Source organism: Aplysia californica, unplaced genomic scaffold, assembly GCF_000002075.1.
Source record: "Aplysia californica isolate F4 #8 unplaced genomic scaffold, AplCal3.0 scaffold00057, whole genome shotgun sequence".
NCBI classification, from domain to species: domain Eukaryota; kingdom Metazoa; phylum Mollusca; class Gastropoda; order Aplysiida; family Aplysiidae; genus Aplysia; species Aplysia californica.
The window spans coordinates 1,377,151-1,403,304 of NW_004797327.1; the positions used below are offsets into that span (position 1 = coordinate 1,377,151).

The window sequence follows — 26,154 nt, forward strand, 5'->3', positions numbered from 1 at the left end:
AGAGAGAGAGATGAGGGAGGGGGGGTGTTCGTGAGAGAAAGAAAGAGATGAACAAATTTACACAAAGGGAATGGTTGTGACAAAAATGAGTAGGATAATAGTGTGTGTGCGCAGGTGCATTCTGCGGGCAGACGTGAGTACATTTTTAAGCTTTGCGACCTAAAATTTAATGACGCTAGTAAATGCCGCAAATTTACTCACTTTTGCATGAGAGAACACGCGTGAGCACGCACTAAGTCTTGATAGCGCGCAAGACGGAAGATCAACTCATATTCAGTGACAATAACAATAACATGAAAAGAAATGAAAAAAGAAGACAGCTTGGAAAAGGTAGATGAAAAGCGAAGCAAACTATTGTAGAGACTTGACAGAACGTCGGGTTGTGAACCAAGCACAGACGAAATAAAGTTTATTTGCAAGCGCATCACATAAGTACATATAATATTATACGCCTGTCCACATTAATAATATAACAACATTAGTATAACTGGACTACTTTTGCGCGCAGGTGTCGTGTAACTATAGTGCGGTCAAAAATTCGTGGCTCAACTTTTCCTCAAATATCTCTTTAACCGGAGAATCAATGTCACCCATACTTTGCACAGCAGTTTGTATAAAAAAAAGGTCTTAACTGAATTATATTTTTTCACAACAATTGAGGCTCGATCAAAAAAAATGTTCTTCATAAATTTATATAAAATACTAGGCCTATAAATCTCCATCATGCGAAAAATGTGATTGTTCATAGCACTTCTCGCTTCTCTCACACATTTTGCATACGCATAATATGGCCTACATCTTAGCTCGCCAATTACACTTTTTCACATTCTTTTTACACTAAAGGTTTCCTAAACATACGTTCAATAAGCATGCATGCTATTGCGATTGGAAAAAAATGACAGACTTGCTTTTAAAAGCAATATTGCCTGAGCTGTACTTACTAAGGAATTTTCTAGATTACGGTGTGCAGGAGTTTGAAAAAATATCCCCCTGTTAAGACAAATTGATATAAGTCACTGTGCGAAAGTTGGAGAATCTATATTCGATAGGTAAGGAGATATTTCACAATAAGTTGCGCCGTGCATTTTTGAGAGCACTATAGGCGTAAGTTGGTATACTATTAATTTAATTTGCACTCTTAACTCATATTCCACCCAAGGCGTTACATGATTAATGATCTGTTCTCAATCTAATAGCTTTACTCTCTCTCTCTCTCTCTCTCTCTCTCTCTCTCTCCCTCTCCCTCTCCCTCTCTCTCTCTCTCTCTCTCTCTCTCTCTCTCTCTCTCTCTCTCTCTCCCTCGCTTTGATTTCTTTTATTGACACATAACAACAACGTGGGTGCCGACGTGAGCAAATTTCAAATTCTGGTTCACCCATGGCCACTGGATACCTCACAATCATATTCAGATATTTTAAACATTCTCTGGTAATAACTCCTTACGTCAGGAACTTCGTTAAACTGGCCGTTTTCCTCCAGTATTTTTGGATGCATGCACGTATCTGCGCACGGTCCCGTAACACCAAGCCTCAGCGCAAAGGACGTACGGTCCCCTAGCGCCAAACACTATGGGGGCGTACGGTCCCCTAGCGCCAAGCGCTATTGGGGCGTACGGTCCCCTAACAATAGCCATAGTGAAAATGGCAGCAGTCTTCAGATCAATGCAAGCCTATAAGCCATAGTAGTATTGTAGTGCAACAATAAGTAAATAAAAGTAGACTTGGGCTTTAGATTTCACTCAGTTCTATAATATACCAGTAGTATGTTGATTTGTATCATAACCATTAATTTCTGTTAAACATGTGAGTTTATTTTCGGTTTTTAACACAATTTAACTATTACTTTCGTTTCAGATGATTTCTTCCTTGTGGCATTACATGGCTTACGTCTAACTTTTTCGTGGCCAAAAAGAAAAACAAAACCCTTTTAGTTCTTACCTTGATATACTTTTTATACTTTTAGCCTCCTCTTTAGTTTTAGTAAGAGTTTTACGGCACTTGCAACACAATAAGGTCATGTATAAGCGCCGAAGTTTAGAGGTGTTACAAGAGAGTAACAGACACAAAAAAGAAGGAAGAGAGATCAGGATGATAGATGTTAGATAGGAAAGAAGGAGCAAACCACACTAGAGCACCCACCAACCGCCCAGTTAACCTCCTTTTACTGTACACGGCGCACCGGCAATGGAATTTTAGTTGCCGCGGGGGGTTCCCCGCCGGGCGCCTTATCACGTCGGGGTCACGGGGTCAGCTCCCTGTCGCCGCTCTGTCTGGGCCGACTTAATTTTTCGTACTTTTCAACGTACAATTTAAGTTGTATCCTAGTATTTATGGTAATTCTCATTTAGTGCATTCAAAGCACGCATTTCTGCTCTTGAGACTCAAAAAAGAACGGACGTTGTAACTTGTCTGGTCATTTCGTTAGACGCGCTGGAGTCGGCAATGCTAAATTGTAATTGTTTTTGGACTGATGTGAATGAAAAAAATCTATATAAAAAAAGGCATCGTCAAAATCTGTCGAACTTTTGGAACATGAACGACATAACATTGGTACTCAGAAAAGATGGTATCTGCGCATATAATAGAAGGCTGTAATTTTACAATTTTATCCATCGGGCACACAATTCGCTATGAAGTAATTCCTCCAAATAAAACTTTATGTGTCTAAAAGTTACCATGAAGTTTCTCTATGAAAAGTACATATCGATTTTAGAGCTAGAATACATCTTCAACGTAGATCTAATACACGAACAGTATCTGTTACACTCCAGAAATTCCTTACATTTCTTAAAACGCTAAGTCTAGGTTTTGTAAGTTGACTGAATAATAGGGATGACTTCTCGTAATTGGGTTATAAGAATAATTTCTAGCTTTCCAGGGACACTGAATCAGCACCAGACTTTTCCAGCTTTTTTTTTGTTTCTATGACAATTTGCAAAAACTGACAATGTGACTGATTTCTTTACATTCATAATTGTGTCCGCGCATATTTCCTACACAAAAACTAAGAATGAATGTTTTAGCTGTCATTATTTTTATTCCATACAAGAGGTTTATCTCTACCCATGTATTTACACGGTTTTGTGGTTTTTTAAATCGCTTATATTATATCTTTTTAGTTGTATGCAGGCTGCCACAGACACAGCATGATTCATGAACAAACGCAGAGTAACTTTCTCTTGTTTAATAGTAAAATAAGAGCTAACGCTGATCGTCTTTAGTTAAAAAATGCAAATGTGCATCCTTCTTCTCTTATAACTTGACTTTTACTACTCGTGCAGATTTAAGATTTCTCATGGTAAAAGACATGATATTCGTAGTCAATTTAACACAGATTTTGGAGAGATCTGTTGAGCCTTTTTTAAATTAACAATCATTTATTCATAAGTTTGTAACTAAAATAGGACAAATTGGGTACTCTACAAACACTTGTCTAGAACAAAAACTAAGGCACAGAAACTAACCATTTTAACGCAGAATAAATCCCAAGATAGTGAGCTTTTAGTATATCCGCATAATGGTTTGCTATGTGAGATGGGGAAGAAGTTTTATCGTTTTAAACATAGTCAAAAATGCAAACTTCCTGACCGACACCGGCAAAGTCGCTTCAGGGCTCATTAACCCTGTGACCCCGAGCCGGGGAGCTCCGGCGGGCTGCTGAGTCACGCAAACTAAAAGTAACAGTATCAGGCGAAAAGTGATGCCGTGTCTAGTTCAAATATATTTACATTTGAATTTGCTATGCATTACTTTTGAGAATTCTATGTTTACATTTGAACTTGCTATTGTTGTATTAGGACTTTTTATGATGTCATTTGTGTATTTGGATTTGCTAGGTGTAATTTGGTCGTTCTATGCAGTCTTTGAATTTGTTAAGAGTATATTTGAACTGAAAAAAACTATAATTACAGCAAAGAAAACAACAATAATAATGATAATATGTCACGGCAGTACATTTTAAAGTAAAGAAAGATCATTTTATGAGTTGAAGGCCTTAACATGGCTCACTGTTGATTCCCCCCTTGGTGCGTTGGTTAAGATCCCATTCGTCAAAGATCTCACATTTTCCTTGCTCCTAAGCACCAGAATCTAATGAGGAGACTACTGTATAATGAAATTTTAAAAGTAATTTACACATGTACTTGTCCCTATATGGTCCAAGGTGCTTTACATTTTTCACAACCTTCTTTCTTTTCCTTTTTAGACAAACTCATTCCCTAGGATTGAGAAAAGTTGATCACATCACAATCCCACCCAAGTACAGAAGTCTCCATCTAAAATCAGTGTCTGTTTCAGTTAGGTAAAAAATACTATGGAGCTTGCAATGGCATAAGGTATTATGAGAATGCAAGGCACAAGTCGGTTGTTTTCACATTAGTTCACAGCTTGGTTCCCATCGGACACTGGGAGCGTCCAGTACTAGTGACAACTGTTTCCTTTTATTTAGTGCTAGTTTTTGCTTGTTTTTCGGAACTATTCACAAATCAAGTTTTTAAGTAACAACTAAGCCTTTGTTTGCGTTATTAAGAAGTTGGAGGCAAGGTTTTGGGGTTGTAATGAGACATAGCGCACTAGGTTCAGGTAACTGTAGAAAAAACTCTGGGAAATGGTGGAAAAAACTAAGGGCTAAAAGAGTTAATAAATAACTCAGACTGGTTGATGTTGACGTACCAAAAAATACAGAGTGAAAACTCACTTTTAAAAGCAGCAATTTACACGTTTGAAACAACACTATTTTCATTTTGGAATAAAGACCAATGGCCTTTACAAAATCCAGAGTTCCGTTTGGATCAATGATCCCTTTGTTTATTTGATTAAAATGGAAGGTTTCAGTACACACATGAGACAACATTCCATCACTGTTTTCTAGGCTACTCTGTCACCAGCTATTCCCTTCTACATTTTCTGACTAATTAAATTGAATTATCCCAATCTTGAAATGAGGATGTGATTTTAAACAAAGACAAAAACGTTCAAATTCAAACTTTACACATATAGATCCACAACAGAAAAATGTAAGCAGCAGGCAAAGCAAACACTTAAAGGAACAAAGCATACAAAAATGTTTATGAGGAACATGTTCAGACAGCAACAAACACTTATTCACTCTTATGCACTTCGTTACCTAAAAATTACAAAGTTTTATCTGATCAGTACTTAATTTTGAGAAATCTGATGATAAAAAATTTTGAGTTACACAACACCTCAAGTTTTTTTTAATACAATTCTTTGAATGTCTAGACGACTCCAAATAATCGTACAATTTTGAAAGAACAGAGAGAACATTTGGTTACTGACCTCATGGTCTTAGTATTGTTCATTGTTCATTGTTTCAGGAAGCAACATCCCTGCACTCCAGTCTTAGTGACAACTCAAAACAGCCAAAAATGTCATAAAGAGCTTTGTAATTCTATGGTAGCTACTTGTCTACATGAAAAGCTTTATATCACACTTTAAAGGTCTTCAAATAAACACTTCATCTAATTTTCCAATGATGAGATACGTCGCTGATGAAAGGAAAAAACATTTAGGCCATTCAACATCACCGAACAAAACATACAAAAAACAACAGCGCAGCGTTAAGTGTCTGCACTTTCCCTTCTTACCACTTTGAGCTTGTCACAGAGCCTTTTCTGCTGTTTGTAAATATCTATGACCAGAGCATCCAGCCTCTCACCAGAGTCATGGATTTGAACCACTTTACTGAAATACAAGCACATCAGAAAGAATCTTATTAAACTTTTTTTTAAACATATACAGTCGAACCAGGTCTAACAGCCACCGGTCCAAGACAGCCAATAGTACAAACAGCCACTTCGTATTCCCACCACCCTCTCTTGTGCTTTTATTTACCCACATTACAATGACAGTGTCAAAGACATCCATCTGTCTTAGAAAACAACTTTTCTCCTCAAGAATGGGTGGCCGTCTTGGACAATTTTGACTGCGCGAATGCACACACGAACGCATGCAGGCACACAGCAGACATCTCTTACTTAAGTCAGAACACCCTTCGTGATCTAGGGGTGACAAAGAAACCGCTTTCTATTGGTAAAATATCACGTTTAACCCCTTTATTTGTAGAACAACAAAAATGTATTTTGGCATAAAACAAAACAATCAACCCTTATACTACTGAGGCATGGGAAATATTCAAAGACCATCTACTGAAAAGGTGTAAAACTTGTATACAACTCAAACATTAGAAAGGTTCTGGGGCAGTTATTTTATTGAAAACAATTGTTTTCTTTTCTTTATAAAAGTTAAACCTCCAAATTCTCTCATTTGCAGTACACTGATTCCAAATGTGAGAGGGGTCCAACGATTTTTTTTTTTGGAGCATTCTACATCTTCGTTTATCTCTACACAAGGGACCAACGCTTGGAAAAAACAGTGTTTTCTTCTTAAATAAGAAATAAAAAACAATAAGCTTCATACCTGTAGAATTGCTTGTATGCCTCAAATAACATACTGGCCCGATTCACACAGTGATCCTCAACTAGGGTTCGTGCAGTTATACACAGTTCCTTCAGTTTATTCCTGAAAACATTCAATGTTTGTTTGAGTGAAGAAAAAGAAGCAAATCGACACAATAATGATCATTTGGTGCAGGGAAAAAGTTAAACGCATAGACAGAAGCAACCAAAGAAAAAATAAGAGGTATGAAAAACCTGTCTTGTCCTCCAACCACAAACAACACTGAATATTTATTTCTACTTCCAAATGAACAAAGAATTTACAAAACATCACAAACATTCGACAACTTTAGTCAGGTTAATGTTCAGTACCAGCCTTCAAGTAGTATTTTGGTAACAGAGACATAAACCAGTAAATTTCCTTAGTCCATCTCATTCTCAAAGATCCTGCCTCGGAAAGCGAGTGAGAAAAGATAAAAATAATATACAGGAGAGGATCTTCTCTTTTACTTTGACAAAGCATCGAAGATTGGCAGAATCTAAGTTCTTGACCACCGTGTCTAAAGAAAAGCAGAGATGCCAACCACAGAAAACCGCAATGAGTATTGGGAAATATGAAAATGTGTATTTTCAGGGGAAAATGTGTATTCCCCACAACCGACCGACCAACCAACTAGTAATAGTAAAATGGGGGGGTCCAGCAATATTTCCTGAAAAAAAAAATACTAGCTCACCAGCTCGAAAAAGGGAGCACACACGCGTACAATATACATGTATCCAGTCAACAACATGTCAGTGTTCAGAGTGGTACTGGGGTCTTGTTTGCCTCAAAATATTTCAGTCTATTATATACTGGTAATATTTTCCTCTCATTATTATGTAAAAAATCAATCCTGCTTTGAGCGTTCGGAAGGGTCTAGAACAAAAATTTCGACTATCAAGAACCAGTCTGGGTGTCATGATTCATATTATGAACTGACAGACTCAAATTATTGCTCAAACTCAGAGAAAAGCGATAACTTGAATGGCTCAAGTAGACCCACGCACTGTGAGAGTTGTAACAACTGTGGTAGGGCAAGATGCAGTGACACTGAAAATCTACCAGTCTTGAACAGAAAGCTACAACATACACTGTAGGTATTATAATTTACTATTACCCATCCAATGAAAAGCGAACACATTATTTCAATAACACAGACTTGCAAAGTATGAAGGGTCCCGATTCCGCACATGGCCTGCACCAACGCGCGATTTATAGAAAGCTCTAACTCTAATCAAAATTCTGAAATGTGCTTCCAAGTTTTTGTCCTCTGGTGTTGCCTTCACACCCTCCCCCATAGTATCTTAAACCCCCTAAAAATCAATAATCTCCTCCCCTATTCCGTAGTCCTATACTTCGCAAGGCCGTTACTCCCACCAAAGACGGTCTTTGCTCACACGATGCCGCATTTATTTATGACGCGAATGCGCGCAGGTTCAGTGACCGGTCACGATGGCGAGCCAGACAATCTAAAAATCGGACGACCTTTGGTATTTTCTTTTCTTTTTTTTCCACAAGTGACAGCACAGAGGCGAGTCCGAGCATTGATTAAATTGTATCTGCACGGCGACATTGCGTTTATATACTGCACAACCTGCATGTCACCAATGTTGCGTTATCAGACAACTGCTAGCAAACTACTTGGTGGTAACGAAAGCGAAAGTAGATCTTGATTTTCACGATCGAACCTCGGTGTCACATACGCTTCCGTCTGCCGCCCTAGCTGCCTATTCGCGTGAGAGTGAAACGTACTCTCCGGACCGGGAAAAGCTGAACGAATATAATATCACGATCGCGACCGGCAAAAATGAACTTGCTGACCACATCGGACTTGGTTTTCAAATACTCCAGTTCTGCGATACTGATACTGTTTTGACAAAAGAAGGGACTTGAGATAATTAGGTTTACCCGCCCAAGCTGAATCTTGTATTTTTCGCATTCCAGGATGCATATTTTTTCATGAAAAGTCGTATTCGCGTATTTTCGGCAAAAAATCGTACTAAAATACGTAAAATCGTACTGGTTGGCATCTCTGGAAAAGTTGTGAACATACATAAAAAAAGACAAACAAAATTTCGTAGACACATACTTGTCAAATCTGTGGATCTGTTCATCATTGTTGTTCAATGCTCGCCGGCTGCGGTCTTCTTTAAAGGATAACACAACTTTGTGCATTTTGCTGATCAGGACGTCCATTTTTTCAATGCTGGGAAGACATAAAATGAGAAAAAGGAATGATGATGGACTCATTGAGACAACTTTCATGTTAGGAAATACAGAAGTTGCTCAACCTGAGGCAATATTTTAAAGTGCTTAAAAATCCAAATTAAAATAAATGTGAGGCATCATGGTGAAATCAGGCACTCATCAATATAATGAAATCGAAGAAATCGACATTTTGCAGCCCATTTGGCAATTTTTGAGCGAAATTCTCAAACGAATCCTACTCAAATACGGGAAGAAACTCCACACTAAACAATCAAGACAACCTTTTCAAGTGGAACATGTCCACCAGAAAAATGCAGGCTGCTATTTGATAGAATTAAAATTGGGACTGTTCATTGAACATCAACTCAGTTGGGAGTAGAAGATCATAAAAGATCAACCCTGAGTGAAGAAAGGATGGGGAATCCACAGTAACTTTTACCCCAAGAGCAAACCCCTCCCACATACCTCACCTCCCCCTTTGCCCCCCCCCCCGAAAAAAAAATTGCTTGTCAAGAGAAGGAGAAAATCACTCACCATCTGTCGGATGGCATGCAACCTACACTGGGGTCCCACCCGGCATCAGCAGTTTGACCCACTTTGATATTCTCCAGCATTGACACCGCTTTATCCAGCTTGCTGTGAATCTGAACAAAACACACAAAATGTTTCAAGTGATATTCAATCCATTGCTAAATACACAAGCACATTTTCAAGTACTGTAAAAGGTATTACAATACTGTCTGCAAAACTTAAGTACTTTCAAAGAATATGTTTTCTCCCAGTTGCAAAAGGTGAGAACTTAAAATAAGTACACTTGACCAAAAATTTTTCGTAGCAGACAGGCAAGGTCAGCATTTCCTTCTCTCTCCTTCTATCTCTCTCTCTCTCTCTCTGTAGACAATATCCAACTTTTGGAATGCAACTAGGATTTTTGTATATATATCTCAGACAATCAAATATTGTGAAGGACAAATAGTAGAGTTCGGTCGGGCTTGCTAACTCAACGAGTAACGAACGGTTCGCTGGTACTACTCGCACATCAGGCGCAGAGACAACAGTTTGTTTAGCGAGCAAGCGAACGAGCTGACGCGCGGACAGACAAAGCGACTCCATGCATTTGAGAGGGCGGATGGATGGACGGAGCGACTCCTTCCATTGCATACAATTTACACACCCTGCCCCCCCAAAAAATCACCCTCCTGCCCCACACTGTAGCAAGCCGTTCATGGCAGAAATTTCTCCCCCCTGCCACAAAAAAGGCCTTTGGGAAATCTTTTAACTTCGCCTTCTCGAAAAATTAGAACGTACACAGTATGACCCACACATGGGGTGAAAGGTTACACACATAGTACCCAGCCTCTCTCACTCCCAGTGGCACTGCTAGAGGCTTGAAATATGAGGACTAAACGAAGGGCCTAACCTCGCATCGAGTAGGCTTATCTTGTCTGCTATCCTAGAGTTCGTCCGCTCACCCCAACTCCATCAAATAGGTTTGGCAGACACACAACCAACTTCTTTTTCGTAACAAAGCATAAACGGTGAAACTCGAAGTCAGACGGATTGGGCCCCAAGGAGGACATCATTGCATCGCTCTCCGTGGCCACAAGACACTCTAGTCAGAATAATACTGTACATAGACAGCATAAACGTGGGAGGCTTCCATTCAAGCAAAAAAGAGTCCGAGTGTTAATATCTCTAGCACTCCAGGAATTTTCACGTTTCTAGAACTTCAGAAATTTCCAGAAAACACCCACCGAGGTTGAGACCTGTGTACACTCTCTGTTCCCCGTCTGGTAAATGGTCTGCAACATGTTTGCCCGGCCCATCACGTCCAGGCCTGGTGGCTTGACGTTGCTGTTAGACAGAGCCTGGATGGGAAATACCAAACTTATTTTTAGTGTTGGTTTTTATACGGGTTTAATGCCTGTGAGACAAAAATAGACAATCTTGAGGGTGGCACATTTGCTTGGTGGAATATGTACTGAAGAAGGAAGACAGAAACATGAAGAAAAGAGAAGGCAGAAGGCAAAGAAAGAAGAAATAAAAAAGAAGGAAGAAATAAAATGGAAAAAAAGAAGGAAAAGATGGATAAAATAAGGAGGAAGACAGAAAAGAAAGAAGGAAAAAAGAATACTGAACCTGAAAAATCACAACACTTGTGTTCCAAAAACTTTCCCCTCTTAATTTCACATATCTAAAACAGACAGGCCTTCTTTTGTACCTCTCACTGGAAGGATGAAAAAAAATGCTTCTGAACTTCATAAAGATGTGGCCTCAAGTGCCAAAACACACTTTACAACCCTGTTCATAATGGTTCTCTGGTTGCTTGGAATCTGTTATTTGAGCTGACACCTATTCTTTTTTCCTCATCCAGTTTAACCCTGAGCAGGTTTTCTGACCAAGCCAAGAAAAAGACAAAAACGTACCAACATGGACCAATAATCACAACTGAGTGAACATTGCTAGTAATTTGACAATGACAATGACAATCTTTCTTCATATCGCAGAGAGAAATTTGTCTTGGTCGTTTACAATGACAGTGGATGTTACAAAGGTAAGGAACACTCAATTGTAGACCCAAAAACCCCGGACTAGCATGCTCTCACAAAACATAAACACCAAAATGACTGAAAGAATAGCAGGATTCAAAATGGTCTAAATTGTGTTAAAGAGGGAAGAAAGCTGAAAATGAATTGAAAAAACAATGTTTTGAGGGCCATACCTTCAGCAGGGTAGCCTGAGTGTTAAGTGATGAGAAGAGGTGCTCTTTCCAAGAGCGAGCATCACTACAGCCACGCATCACGTGGCCCATTGAAAGCTCCATCTCCAAACTTTTGTGCTGAATGTGATTGCTGGGGAAAACAGTACACAACCCAGTCATAAACACAAAGGTAAGATGCAAAACAAAAATCAGCATACAGACTGACAATTCATCAATTTATAAGTAAAGTACAAGTAATAAGGGACTTATAGCACTTTTGTCTTTGAAAACTTCATCAACATGTTGTTTGCGTTAACATTTTGCAAAGCATATTTATTATAATGCTAACACTAATAGGCATGATATCACTGTTTTGAGCAGACATTAATCTTTCAGCAAGTAACCTGTTTTATTAGTGAAACTATTTCCTTTTTCAATAAGCTTTTCCAAATTACCCAACCATGAAACATTTTCTGGAAAGTCTAAGGGCTCAGCAGTGCATGTATGGGGAAGACACACAAAAAGGTAAAAGCACAAGGGTGATCCCTATACAAAGATGTACCATACCATCTGAGAATTACATTTCTCAAGGTTAACACCTGTGCTTTTAATTATAACAAGCCTTAAACTTAACTTTTCATGACATGGATGGGAGGTCCTTCTATGATTCTTGAGTTTTGGAAAACAGAAAGAAAAACTGACCTGTACATTTTCACTGCCATGTTCATTAGATTGTTGCACTGGAGGATGACCTTGACAGCGTTTCTGACAGAGTGCAGAACAGCGTAACATTTCTTGCTCAGGGGGTAATCTGTGTCAACCATGGTCTCTGGTGGGATGTCTGGGAACTTGCCTGTCACAACACAAGAACCAAAGCTGTTGATGATGTTGGTTTTTTAGAGTTTTTTTGTAAGAGTTTTCCATGATCCATCACTTGCAACACAATTAGGTCATACTAGTTTCCAAGATTAGAAGTGTTTAGTTTTAGTAGTTTAGTAAAGAGTTTTACGGCACTTGCAACACAATAAGGTCATATAAGTGCCGAAGATTAGAGGTGTTACAAGAGAGTAACAACAAACGTAAAAAAGAAGGAGGAGAGATAAGGACTATAGATGTTTAAGAGGAAAGAAGGAGCAAACCACACCAGAGCACCCGCCAACCACCCACATTAGAAGTGTGTGTTACAAGAGAATAACAAACACAAAAGAGAAAGATCAAGACAATAGATGTTTGATGGCAAGAAGGAGCAAACCATACCAGAGCACCCTTCAACCACCCAGAGGAACCAAAGGACCATGGCTAGTTCGCGTCACATTTTGAACACACTTGCTACAATGATGCCACTCTTTTTTAAAGAGCACCTCCTCATCCTTGAAAGCAGCCATTCATTTTTCATCAGTTTATACTTCATTCTGTCTTCCAAAAGAATCTTTTTTGTTTTAGTTTCAGTAGAGGTGTTACAGTGCTTGCAACTGCATAAGGTCATATGAGTGCCAGAAGATTAGAGGTGTTACAAGAGAGTAACAAACATGAAAAAGCAAACAACACCAGAGCACCCACCAACCACCCACCAAAAGAATCTACCTTTTTTTTTGGTTCTGTTTGAGACAAAGAGCAGCATTTCAACACAATTACAGTCGTTTAAGGCAGAGAAAAGGTAAAGACAGATACAACAGGGGAATGGGAAAGAAATACTACAAACAAGTGGTGCACTTCAACAACTTATGTGATTACGGATGGTTATTAGAGCTCGAAAGCAACAATACAAAACAGACGGTAAACAACAGGACAGAAAGAAAGAAATATAGACTATAGGCACCTTGACCCTTCCAGCCCTATGTGCATATATTTTCGTCAGCGCTTGTACTTCCCACCTTCCCAAGAGCGTATATTCTCAGTTTCAAGGGGTACCGCATTTGGGCATTTTTTTGAAATTATCAAACCTAGTTAAACTTTAAATTTTCTAATATTCGTTCATTTACCTTTAAACATTGTTATATGTTATTATCTAAACCTCATTACAAAGAAATTACATCACTTTTTAGAATGCATGCCTCTTGCTCTTAAATACTGCTGTATTGGCTGGGATGGGGTAAGGGAGTGCACAAAAATGGTTGGAAGGGTTAAAACTACACTCAGCATCAGACGAACCTGTACCCCCTGGGGCGGTGCCACTGACTGTAGTGTCTTTAGGTCATTCCCAAAGGAGGGACATTTTTCGTTCAAGCACAGTAGAATTGTAAATGGGCTGATTCATGTCACGCTCATAACTGTGCCTGATCTGCAGCAGGGAACTGCTGGTTTTTCTTTCCTAATCCTTACTATTGTCATTTGCCTCTACTTCTTTTGTATGTTTGTCACTCTCTAGTGACCTGCTATTTCCAGGGTGCCTTGAAAGTCGAAACAGACTTTGTGCTGTTGAAGCTAGAGAGGTGAGCAGAGTAAGTCTGATTCCCTGTAAGGACTTCTCTGTTGACACCCACCCTTTGGCGCTCACATGACCTTATGCAGTTGCGAGCGCCGTAAAACCCTCTCCCCCCAAAAAAAAGACGAACCTGGATTAGATTCAAAGAAACTATCACATTCACAATCAGTCACAACCGCATTAAGTCTTCAGAGTAAATTTTAGAGTCCTTTAAACTGAATTTTTCCACAGAAGACATTCAAATGAACAAAACATTCATAAAACTATGTACTAGACAAATTTGACAATCTTTGCAATCAAGTACCAATAGACAATTACAAACAGCAAGCCATAAATGCAATGGTCAAACCGAGACCACTTGTTGTTTACAAAAATTATATTGGTTATTTCTTCATGCACTCACAAAACTTCATGTAGCCTTTAAAGCTTGGTAAAAAGAATTTATAGAAAAGAATAACCATAGGCAAATGCTCTGCAAACAACAGATGTAAAGTGAAGCATACACTCACTCCTATAAATATTCAGATATTAGATGTAGCAATGCCAATCGGGCTTCTGCGCACTGCGAAAATTTGGTCCCCGTTAGCGGGTGAATTTTGGGACTGGGTCGGAACAATAGTGACTAACCTTCTCTAGCTCTTTCTGCTCTATTTCTCTACCGATGTGAATGAAACTTGGCAACCAATTAGAAAATAGGGCAAACTAATGATATGTGGTAGTCGAAGTTCGTACTCATAAATAAACCTATACTTTTGGAGTTGGAAATACTTTTGTATTGGGTACACCAAAAACTATAAGGAGTTTGATATTCGACACCGAGATGGTAAGAGATCCATCTTTCCTCTATAGTGTGTTCAAATTTGAACCTTCTGTGTCAAGTTGTTGTGCAGAATTTATTATAAATGTACCACTACCCCCCTGTCCAAAGCGGCTTCGAACAGAGACCGGCCATTTTCCCCTCACTCCCTATGCAAAAGTATGTGACCTACAAATCCCCACATGACTATTCCGAGCCCATTCATTGGTCACTTGAAATAGGGCAATGGTGGGCACGCGCTTCTGGTTGTTTTTCTCTCTGTTCCCCTGTAACATCGCAATGGGGGTATTCCGAGGTGAGCTTATCTCGACTCGGGGTGCTCGTGTCTCAACAGGAAAAAAGAGTTTTTAATTGAACGGCATGCTAGATTGAATTAAATTGTATTTTATGGTTGGCATGGTCTAAAGCCATCAAACACAGCTTTGCCATTATTAAATCACGCTGTCAACATATTCTTAAAGATCCCATGTTGTGATACAATGCTATAAATAAAATGCTCTCATCCTGACACCCCTTTTTCGCAAAATCGAAATATGTATGCCAAAATTTTAATTATAACAAAATAACGACGAAATGGTTAGTAAATCAGACTGCAGAAATGATTTCTCCACCCAAAAACACATCGAAAGATCTTGTCAGTTTGTTAGTGTTTGAGCGCTTAATCGGCTGCTCGCACTGTATGCTTCCCGGGAAGCTGAGAATGTTTCGGAGTGTTGTATGGTCTGCTGGGGTAATAATATAGTGTAAAGCACTTAGAGCCTGCTGTTGAGCGGGGATATGCGCTATACAAATGCTATCTATTATTATTATTATCGGGTAGCCAAGTTTCTCTCTAACACTCCAATTAATTACTGAGACATCGTCTATTTTCTTACAGCATCTGCTACTGCAAGGTCCACTTTTAAGGAGTATTTTCCTATATGTGGGTCATCCATATTTTGCAGACTTTTACAACCCCATAACTTTTTTAATTTATGAACCGATTCTCAAAATTCAAAAAGCATAATTCTTAGAATTAAAAACTCTTTCTTAGGTACCAATGAAAAAATGATAAAGCTTAAAATGAACTTTTCATTGGCATTGCTATTAGATGAAACATTTCTACACACAATTAACAGCAGTAGATCTAACAAAAGGCATAAAGTCCAGACAGTATTAATACAAGGACCAGTAAATCATACACACACCCACAACCTACCCTTCTGTTCACTTTCTGATCGCAGGTTTAGGGTAGCGTTTTAACTGAGACAACGTGCAGAGCACAATCACTGAAAGAATCATTTCCTATTCATTTATCAAGATCAGCTTTAAATGACTTAACACTTAACAAAAGCAACTTGATGTAACACATCTTTAAAAAAAAAAAGAATCATTTCTAGAAGACACTTACCAACAGCAGGTTTGATGAACCGCTTAAACTCTGGTAACTTGTTGAACACAAAGATAGGATGCTCGGGCGAGACGTGAGGTAGGTAGCTAGACACAGGTTCACGGGACTCGTCCTTCAGCTCCTTGCCGTCCACCATTAGAAGCTGGGCCCCACCTGGAATGTCTGTCTGATCAGTGATCAGCTGGCGCAACTGAGACATGCTGCCGGGTATTGAAAAGGAGATCAAAAGTTCACAATTAGGAGGAAATTGTCAATAATACTACTACTACCAATAATACTACCACTACTAATGATAATACTACTCCTAATAATAATAATAATAATAATAATAATAATAATAATAATAATAATAATAATAATAATAATATAATAATAATGACAATAAAAGCAATAGTAGTAATAATATAACAACAACAATAACAAAATAAAAACCAAATCAAAATTATTTTTAAAATTATAATTACATCAAAAATTGCAATAACAATGTAACAATAACAATAATTGCAATAATGTCAGTCATAAAAGTAACTGTGATGAAACATAAAGAAAGAAGCTTCTTACATTGCCTTCCATGGGAAATTGGGTTGTAGACTTTTAACAAAAAAACTTGCAAGAAACTACACAGTTACACCAATATAACATAAACTTCTTGTGATGGTGGTAGTTTGGGAAACGGCTGGCAACTAGTAAAAGCACTTTTTCCTGTGTGCTCCACAGCACTGCCAGAGAATACTTCACGTATAAGCTGACTATGTGAGAAGGGCACGGGAGAGTAATGATTAACGAGGGCAATCTTGGAACATTATTTACTTTTCCACCCTTGTTCCAACATCCTTTGACCTACGTTCTCACTGAGCTCACTCTCAAACAGTCAGAGAGTACCCCAAGAGTCGTACAACGTTGGAGCTCCTCCTTTAACAATTCCAAAAGGATACATTCACTATTCTATTTCGTTATGAATGCAGACTCTTGGCTTATGACAAGAGTTTACAAACAGAATCTGCTTAACTCACTTGAGCCTGAGCTTTTTTTCCCACAACAACCATTGCAGCCTGACACTTTGGGGTATATTGAATAGTTGACCACAAAAAGACTGTGAAAGCGATCATAATTTTTTTCTATGCAACAAGAGAAAGAAAGAAATGCTCTCACAGAAAAGGAAAACTGCATCTAATTTGTCCAAATAGTTTTTATGTTATCAATATTTTGAACTGGCAATGTCTGGGGATTATGCAATTTTTTTAGTGCCTCATTTATAAAATCATCAGTCGCAATGCAGGGGTGAGTGACTTAGTTCGTTTCAGCTCAAAAACTATCGTAAATAACTTCACCAATCTTTTTATGGAACGAAACCAGCGGGTCAACTGTTGGCTCGCCTTTTCCCATAGCTTATAACTGAAAACCACGGGAGATATCAATCGATAAACCTCATCCCTTAAATACACGAGATTAAGCCACTGGGCCGGCTAGCGGGGCGTCCCGTAATTACATGGAAATAGGCTCAAGTGAGCTAAAGCTGCAATATGAATAGGGACATGACCATACTTACTCATCCCTCCCTCGTGCATACAGTGTGAGAAGGGAGAAAGAACTGGGGCAGAAGGCATAATACGGAGTCCTTGACGCGATGTCATCCACACGCAGAAAGAAGTCATCAAATGTCATTGTCAAATTCTGGTCCTTTTCCAGCAGTTTTGCAAGGCATGGGGTGATTAAACTTTTCAGACCTCTGTCAAATGAAAGAAAAAAGACTCTTGCATAATCTGTACACAACATTCCTTTGTTTAAGTTAAAAAAGAAGCACGTCCATATGATAATGTTCACTTAATGCCACGTATTTTTTTAAAGAGAAAAACATTTACATAATACCTCAATCATTTAATACAGGAAAAAAGAAAGATAGAAAAAAATGAAGGGACCATACAAAGTGGCATCCTCCAACCACCTGTCTTTCAGAGCTGAGTAACAGAAGGTAAACAGGAACATCAGAGGGATAGTTTATAAATAGAATCTACCAGTAGCTTCCTCCCACCACTGCCTTTCAGCATTGGGAGGAAGCAAAACAGACAGACAGAAATATATCATACTGACAAAAACATAAGGTTGACAGTTCAGAGGTAAACACATATCAGGGGAGCAATCGAACTGCCAGAAAAACTAGTAAAAGCTCATCAGATTTACATGTGATAAAATTACATGTTATTTTAACATGCACTGAGGAGACTCTAACTCCTCAGATTCGACAGTAAGTGTTTTGCATTTTCATCAATACAATAAAGAGCATATGGAAAGCAAGGTGGTGGGTGGTTGGCAAGTGCTCTGAAGTGGTTTGATCCTTCTATCCTATCAAACATCTGATCTGTCGTCCTTATCTCTCCTCCTTCTTTTTTTTGTATTTGTGTTTGTAACTCTCTTGCAACACCTCTAATCTTCAGCACTTTTATGACCATATGAAAAGCATGCTGACAAAATGAGTTCCTTCACGCAGTCCAGGAACGGAGACATGGGTCAAACATTGACACAGGGATCAAATTTGTAGATTTTCAACGGAAGCTATTTTCTTCAAGTTTAACATTTCTTCTGTCATTTTATACAAATAAGTTGTACAAACTCAACCAATAAATTTGACGTATCTATGTCCATAGGGCTAAAATGTGAGAAAATAATTCATTTTGTCAGCACACCTCACGTACTGTGTTGCAAGTACCATAAAACACTAAAACAAAAACCACAAAAACCCACAAAAAAAGCGAGGTATTGTGATCCTAACAAATCATTCACCTGGACAGTCTGCAAGTAGGAGGTAAATCTTTACTCCACCGGATGGGCCCACCGTGAGTGTCTTGGACACCTGAGATCACATCATGCTCTTTTTTCGCAGTTATTTGGTGCCTGCAATGAGGGAGGAGAACAAAAGAGGCTAAAAACACTTCTGTATTGGAATATGTCTAAATTTTGTTTTACAATAGCAAGTAGAACACTGCATGTGAACCTATGAAACGAGCTAAAAGGTCTTTTCAAAAGGGCATGGCCACCAAAATTCTCAGGTCAAGTAACTTCAAAACATATAATGGGCGAAATAAATTACAATTACATGCTAATATCTCAATTAGCACAAAATGAACCACAATGGCAGCGGTAAAAATCACGCAAAATCAAGCAACCTATGCATGTACACATGCAATAATTGAAAACCTGCTGGTTTAGAGAACCAAATCCATGGAAGGAAGTGAAATATTCATAACTTGGCTTTAGGAGAAAAATTATTATTTTCTCAGTAGCATAATTTATTTACTTCTTCTTTCTTTATTCTTTACGTTCCCCTGCTACATCTCAGGGGTAGTCAACTATTGTTTTTTTAAATTTTTATCTACTTACATTGTTTCTCTGTTTTTTCGGCCTCCGAAGGGTCTGAAGGGGAGACTACCAGTGGCTGCATGGTAAAATGTGACTCCCAGACTCCACAGGTCAACATAAACACCAAATTGTTTGCCCCTTGATTTCCGTAAAACGGCACGCTCATACATATCTGGGTGCTGCAAATAACGCAAGGCAAGAATAGTGTGACAAAAAGGAAAGGCTTAAAGAGTATAAACAGCAATGGTGTCTTTGTCTAAAGGATGTGTTCTTTATGTCTCTGAAAAGTTTAAAAAGGTATTGTAAAAATCCATATACCCACCGCCATTTCAGCATCAGACAGCTTTTCTCTTATACTCCAACATATGGCTATAATGAAGCCAACACTTGCAGTTTTATCTACTTGAAAAAGAGCAGGATTGCTACTTAAAATCCAAAGGATATATGTGAGGCTTACTGAAAAACTTAGTTACTCCTCGTAATCCACGACGTGTTGGCTGAAAGTCAACACTGGGGTCAAATTTGTGAATTTCAATTGATGCCAATTTCTCCAAATCTAACATGTTTTTATCATTCCAGACTTATACATAGAGCAAACTCCACCAATCAATTTGACATATCTACGTTTCTGTAGGGCTAAAATCAGATGATTAATGCAATTTGTCAGCAGGCCTCACATATTTGATGAATTTGAGAAAGACATTAATGACTGGTCAAGGGATCGGTTAAAAACTGGGTCACAGAGAGGGTCAAGCAGTGATAAACTAAGCACATAGGTCACTTGGGGAAAGGGGGGGGGGAACCTTGAGCAAGACACATTTACTTTAGCTCATAAATACATCACACCACAGCGACAGTCAGCAGTGGGGAGAAAATTTGAGTCTTTGTGTTATATTCTGAACGTAAAACACTTCAAATATTGAAAAATCACCCTCTAAAAACAATAAAATATTTTCTTTTCCTGAAAAATGTACCGAGTTAATTACTGTTAAAAAAAATTCCCTTAGCACATTTGTCTGCTTGTGTGAACTAAAAACACAATGACCCCCAAACAAAAGTTCGGAAAAACAGAGATGACAGACCAAACATGCACAATAGAAAAGAAGAATATTGGGCCTACCAAAGGCAACAGCATGATTTTTTTAAATGTTATCAAATCTCTGAACATGATGGCACTGCCACAAAAATCCAGGACAGCATGTCATTAAAAAAAAAGATTTGAACCCTAAATATATCACGCAGCTTAGGGCTACAACATAAAAATCTCAGAGAGGCAAAGCCTAGAAATGATGCCGAAGAATGATGAAATTACCGATTGTGAAGAAAAGGAACAAAGAAATCAGACCCCGATGGGCTTATTATGTTTGGCATCATAAAACGAGAAACAACAAAAAGGGGGAAAAAGCCAAGACTGTCATGAAGAGACACAGACAAAGAGAGACTTAGAACAGACCAAAAAAGAAGTAGAAGATAATTCTAAAACAAACAAGTCCTGCAAAAGGTAGAAGACCCAATATGTTAAGTCCATTATAGGAACTGAAGGCCTGATTTAAGTGTACCCACCAGATACTCATCTGTGCCATACAAAGACAGAAACTCCTCATCTTGCTCCAGTTCCCGGGCAGCTCCAAAGTCAGTTAATTTAAAAACAGACCTGAGGGATGATCAAAACATGATTTTATGTTCAGTCTTGTGGTGAGAAATCTAATGGTAAGATTGCCCAACTCCTGAGACAGAAGGGCATTGGTTCATCTAGTTTTAAAAAGGGTTTTACAGCAACTGTAAAACAAATAGGTCAATGTCTAGTATTGAATATTCCCCAAACAAGGTTGAGGTTTTAATATAACTATACGGTTGTTCCTTTCTTCTAAAGTTCTTGTTGTACGGACATGGGCACTCTTATGGCAGGTAATCCCAAAAAGACAAAGGAAACCTCACCTTCCATCTTCCCTCACAGAACGTAGAATGTTGCCAGGCTTTATGTCCCTGTGAATGATCTTGTTATCTCTCAGATGCTTCACACCAGCCGCTACGAAAAAAATGTTTTTTAAAATTAAAATTAGCAACTTTTCATAAGTTACATGGAAATATAGTAAATGCATACATATTGGGGAAAAAAAGGGGGGAGGGGTGGGAGGTTCCAAGATTCTAAAACTTTAACCAAAAAGCACATTTGCAGCCAGCTGCTTCTTTGTTTTGGTAAGTGTTTTTACGGCGCTTGCAACTGCATAAGATCATATGAGCGCGCGGGACACACCTAATATTTTCAGTTGGTAGGAAATTTTGAATTTTGCCCGGGTGGCGGCCGAAGCCTACTCTTATCGATTTTAGACCACCGAGGGATCTTTAACGTGTGCAACTTGCATACGGGCCCTCCGAGATTATTCGCCCGTGTCCGAGAGGCTAGGTGTAGATCTTTCCTACCAGAAGATCAGGGGTGTGGCAGAAAGACAGCAGTTAGGAGGAGGAAAGGAGTAGCAGTAGAAAGGCTGCAGAAAGAGTCAGGAGCCCAGAGGAGGGGGCAAAGGAGGTGAAGGGGTGGGGGCAGAAAGTGGAAAAGAAAGCAAACAACAGAACATTGCTAGAGAGCAGGAAAGGAGGTGAAAGGAGACAATTTTAGAGAAGAAAATTTTGCGGTCGCTACCCGGATTCGAACCCAGGACCTTTGAATGAGAGGCCAACACCTTAACCTCAAGGCCACGAGAGGCCCCCCCCCCCCCCCCAGCTGCTTCAAATTTGTTTTTTTATTTGTACATCTCTTTGCTTCATTTACATTACCTTTCTGCACAGCTCAAGATATCATGGTGTTAATCTGGAGGTCATCCCTAAGGAGTGCAGGTGCAAGTCCTGTAGGCTCAGGGGGTCAGGGCTCAAAGAGTTAACCGCTCTTTTTCTACTTCTTAGCTTTTCCAGAAGTTGGACATTGCTTCTTGAACCTTTCTGCCTGGTTGAGTTGTTTTGGTTCAAAGCAAGGTTTTTATATCCTGTTCCCGTTTTCTGTTCCGTCTCCCCATTCCTCACTTGCCTTCTACCTTTGTTTACAGAATATGTTTCTCGGGTGAATCAAGGCATTTGATATGCCCAACATTGTTCAGTTTCAACTTCAATGTATTCTGAAGGAGTGTTGATGTTTTCATACATATATTCTTCTCAGCGCTTATCGATTTGTTCATTCTCTGTCTCCACAGTATTCGTGGAATTCTTCTTTAACATTTCACAATGTAACATATGAAATGTTATAGAAGTAATGTTGACTGCTACAACACACAATCGATTCATTTGTGTACTTACTGACTTGAGCAAGCACCCGCAGGAACTCCTCTTCAGCCAATCCAAAGTTATTCTCAGCCATGTCAAGGAGGTTGTACAAGGTGCCATGTGTACAGAATTCCATCACTATAACTTTTGCCCGGCTTGGTGACTGCATCAAAAAGTGACCACAAAAAAAAACCAAAAAAACAACTATTTCAGAATTTAATTCAATTTTATCAGTTCCTAAAAGATTTATCAGATCTACCATTGTTGTGATTTAACTATATCAGCATAGGAATCCTTTTTGCTACATACAGTCGACCACGCAACAAAATAAATCGATCAGAAAACTTAACAAAGAAAAATATTTATAGTGCGGAGATTATATGTTGTGTATATCAGTTAATGGAGAAAATGCAAATGAGTATTGTGAACAGATCAGTCATTCGCTTCATAAGTCTGGCCATGGCAGTTATGAAGTCTGACTGGTATGGTTCATCAAAATAGGGCATGATCAGACCATTATTAGCCACACAACCCTTCTCTATAACCCCTTATCTGACCCAAAGACATACACAGACAGTACATTGTAAGATAGTGTTTTCCACAATTCATATTCACTATGTGTAGCAACAAGAGCTGATAAAAACGTTTTGTTTAATTTTCCTTGTAGAAGTTCTTCGAGAAAATTCTGCATTCTCGTACAACAAATTTGAAAAGGAAGAGACAAGGATGCCAGAAAAAAGCAAAATACAGTAAAAATCCAAATGAATTGATTTCTTCCCACACTTCTTATCTTCTTGTCAATCAAAAACGTACCTCTTCCTCAATGGCAAGCAGCTTCACAATGTTCTCATGGCTCAGTTTTTGCATGACTTCAAATTCACGACGTTGAACAGAAAAAGGCCGCTGATAGCTCTGAGAGTTGAAAACTTTGACAGCCACTTCATCTCCAGTTTTCTGCATGAGAGAAAATTTTGACAATGGTCTTTTTCTGTTCATACAGTCAAAATTGTCCAAATCCATTGTCATGGAAAAAGTGGTCGACTTAGACGAGTGGATAGCTTGGACCATGTCAGTTTAGTATGAGTTTTACAGCACTTGCAACACAATAAGGTCATAAGATTAGAAGTGTAAAAAGAGAGTAACAAACACAAAAAAGGAGGAGAGATAAGGACGATAGATGTTTGATAGGAAAGAAGGAGCAAACCACACCAGAGCACCCATCAACCACCCGCCTACATTAGAGTCAGTAACATTTTTTTTTTAAAGCAAGAGGGAAGTGGAAAGTGGTCATTTGTACGGGTAATTGACTTGGACAGGTGACTGTTAGAGAAGGTTTGACAGCACTCATCTTGCAGAACGTGCTGTTACCTTTCACCGCCGCATAAAAGACCCCAACAATAAGCAACATTCTCTCGCCATCTGTCTAGTTGATCAACACCTGATGAGGCACAAATGCTCGTGGCTACATTCGTTAATGGGAAATCATCACAAGAAATCAAGTGTTAATGCCAATGCATTGATATCACGCACTCCTGAGAGGTGCTAGTAAGTACTAGATACTTCAAACTGATTCAGTTCTTCAACATCACAAGCTGATGTATATAAAATTAAATTCACAAAACAACTTTTCCCAAGCATGAATCATATCCAAGCCGCAGCATCCAGTTTCGTGTAATCCTGAGCCTGAAAAAAAATCAATCACATATCCCATTCCCAAGCGAAGCCACCAGAGTCAATATCCACCTTTCATGTAGAAATGCATAGCTTCAAAGTACATCAGAAATGCCAAATTATGGCAATTCAAAAGTAATTACTATGGCACCCTCTATTGAGCAACAAAAAGCACTTGTACAACCCAGGAAAAGAGATAAAATTCCACAAATGTCCCTTCTCTCCTCAGGTGTACTCATTATGAAAAAGCAGAAAACATTATTCTGGTTCCAGTACAAGAACAGTAAAACCACGAGTCACATTAGATGGATATCTAGCTGAGAAAGTTTTGTATAAGTTTGGGGAGGGGTGTAAGGCTGTAGAGACGTGGTTCCAGTGGGATGGGGTCACACCCCATACGCCAAGAGTGGCCTTGATATGGGTATAAGAGAGGTTTAGGGAGCGGCTTATGAGTCGTACATTTGCAGATGAATGGTCATCACATTCTCCCTAACTTGAGCCCTTTCAATTATCACCTTTGGGTTAGTTGATGGACAGAGTCTACGGAAACAACAAATGAATAATCGAACAGTTAAAATTCAATGTTGAACACGATGTCCAAACAACTGACCCAGAAACATGTCACTGGGTTATTAAAAATTTCCAGCGGCATATTGGAGCTTGCAGGGAGAGAAAAGGTCAAAACCTGGAGATACAAACAGCCATCACCTCCATCACCTCCCAGGGTTTATTTGGCAATATTAATTTTGTATAAATTTGTTTTTCACTGCACAGACAGTGACTATTTGAAATGGAACAATATTGTTGATTTTTAAGAAGTTGCCAAGTTTTGCGTTTCACTCAACGTTGGTTGAAATTTTAACTTGATCATTTTCGAACTTGTTGATTGATTTTTTTTATACTGACCAATGTAATGTCCTCATGGTTGAATTTGATTTCTTCAAAATTTTGTTGAAATTGGTAGAGACGACCGAGTTATTACACTTTAAATGGGTCCTTTTTTTTTAAACACCCAGTACAATAAGCACTCTATTTAGATGTTGATCACAGCTTTAAAGCCTAATGAGTGTAACCCTCTTGTCTCTCTTAACATTTTATCTTGGAAACACATCCCGACCTCAGAGCTTTCTTGTCGTATCTCCATTTTTTTCAAAAATGAAAACAGTTCATAACAGTTCAAAGAGTGAGCTTTAAATAAAAGAAAAAGACACATTTTTCAATGTTAAAAAAAATGGAGATACAAGAAAGCACTGAGGTCGCGACATCATGAAAGACAAGAAATTATAAATAGCTGTTTCACACATTAAGTATTTGTTAACATGTTAACATTCCTTTCATTCATAATCGCACACTTGAATTTTATAAGCCAGTCAGCTCAACGCTTAAAATATAGTAAAAAATTTGTGGCCTTTCTTAACCTCAAATATCTCTTTAACTGGTGAATCAATGTCCCTCATACCTTTCGCAGCAGTTTGTATCAACCTGTCTCAACTTAATCCTATTTTTCCACAACAACTGAGGTTAGATTAAAAAACCTTTCTTCATAAACATGTTTAAAAAATAAATAAATCTCTGCCATGCGGAAAATGAGTGTTCACAGCACTGTCTGCTTCACATACACATTTTTACACATTTTGCATACATATGTGGCCAACGTCTCAGCTCACAAATGACACTTTTTATAGGAAAAACTTTAACCCATACATAATAACGATCTCCTGATAAATGCCAAGTGAAATTGTAAAGAATTTCTGCTCATACTTTTTATAATAGTCTGATGAGAAGCAGCACGATGGTGGGGAGGAATCGTAATTGGATATTGTGATAGGAAGTTGCCTTGGTTTGATGCTGTCATTCTTTACTTTAATAGAA

The 26,154-nt window shown here is 38.6% G+C and overlaps 1 protein-coding gene across 1 annotated transcript in view; it reads right to left on the minus strand.

Moving 5' to 3' along the window:
* The window catches only part of LOC101853683 (serine/threonine-protein kinase TBK1), a 46,981-nt gene that overhangs the window by 5,130 nt on the left and 15,697 nt on the right, over positions 1–26,154 (minus strand). The window contains exons 3-17 of the mRNA XM_005093062.3: positions 23,425–23,565; positions 22,645–22,774; positions 21,292–21,382; positions 20,917–21,007; positions 19,375–19,532; positions 18,778–18,888; positions 17,546–17,725; positions 15,997–16,196; positions 12,067–12,217; positions 11,386–11,515; positions 10,418–10,531; positions 9,198–9,307; positions 8,545–8,661; positions 6,438–6,539; positions 5,606–5,702 (exon numbers count right to left, since the gene is read on the minus strand). Coding sequence (XP_005093119.1) covers positions 5,606–5,702; positions 6,438–6,539; positions 8,545–8,661; positions 9,198–9,307; positions 10,418–10,531; positions 11,386–11,515; positions 12,067–12,217; positions 15,997–16,196; positions 17,546–17,725; positions 18,778–18,888; positions 19,375–19,532; positions 20,917–21,007; positions 21,292–21,382; positions 22,645–22,774; positions 23,425–23,565 — 1,923 coding nt within the window. The remainder of the gene's footprint in view (positions 1–5,605; positions 5,703–6,437; positions 6,540–8,544; positions 8,662–9,197; positions 9,308–10,417; positions 10,532–11,385; positions 11,516–12,066; positions 12,218–15,996; positions 16,197–17,545; positions 17,726–18,777; positions 18,889–19,374; positions 19,533–20,916; positions 21,008–21,291; positions 21,383–22,644; positions 22,775–23,424; positions 23,566–26,154) is intronic.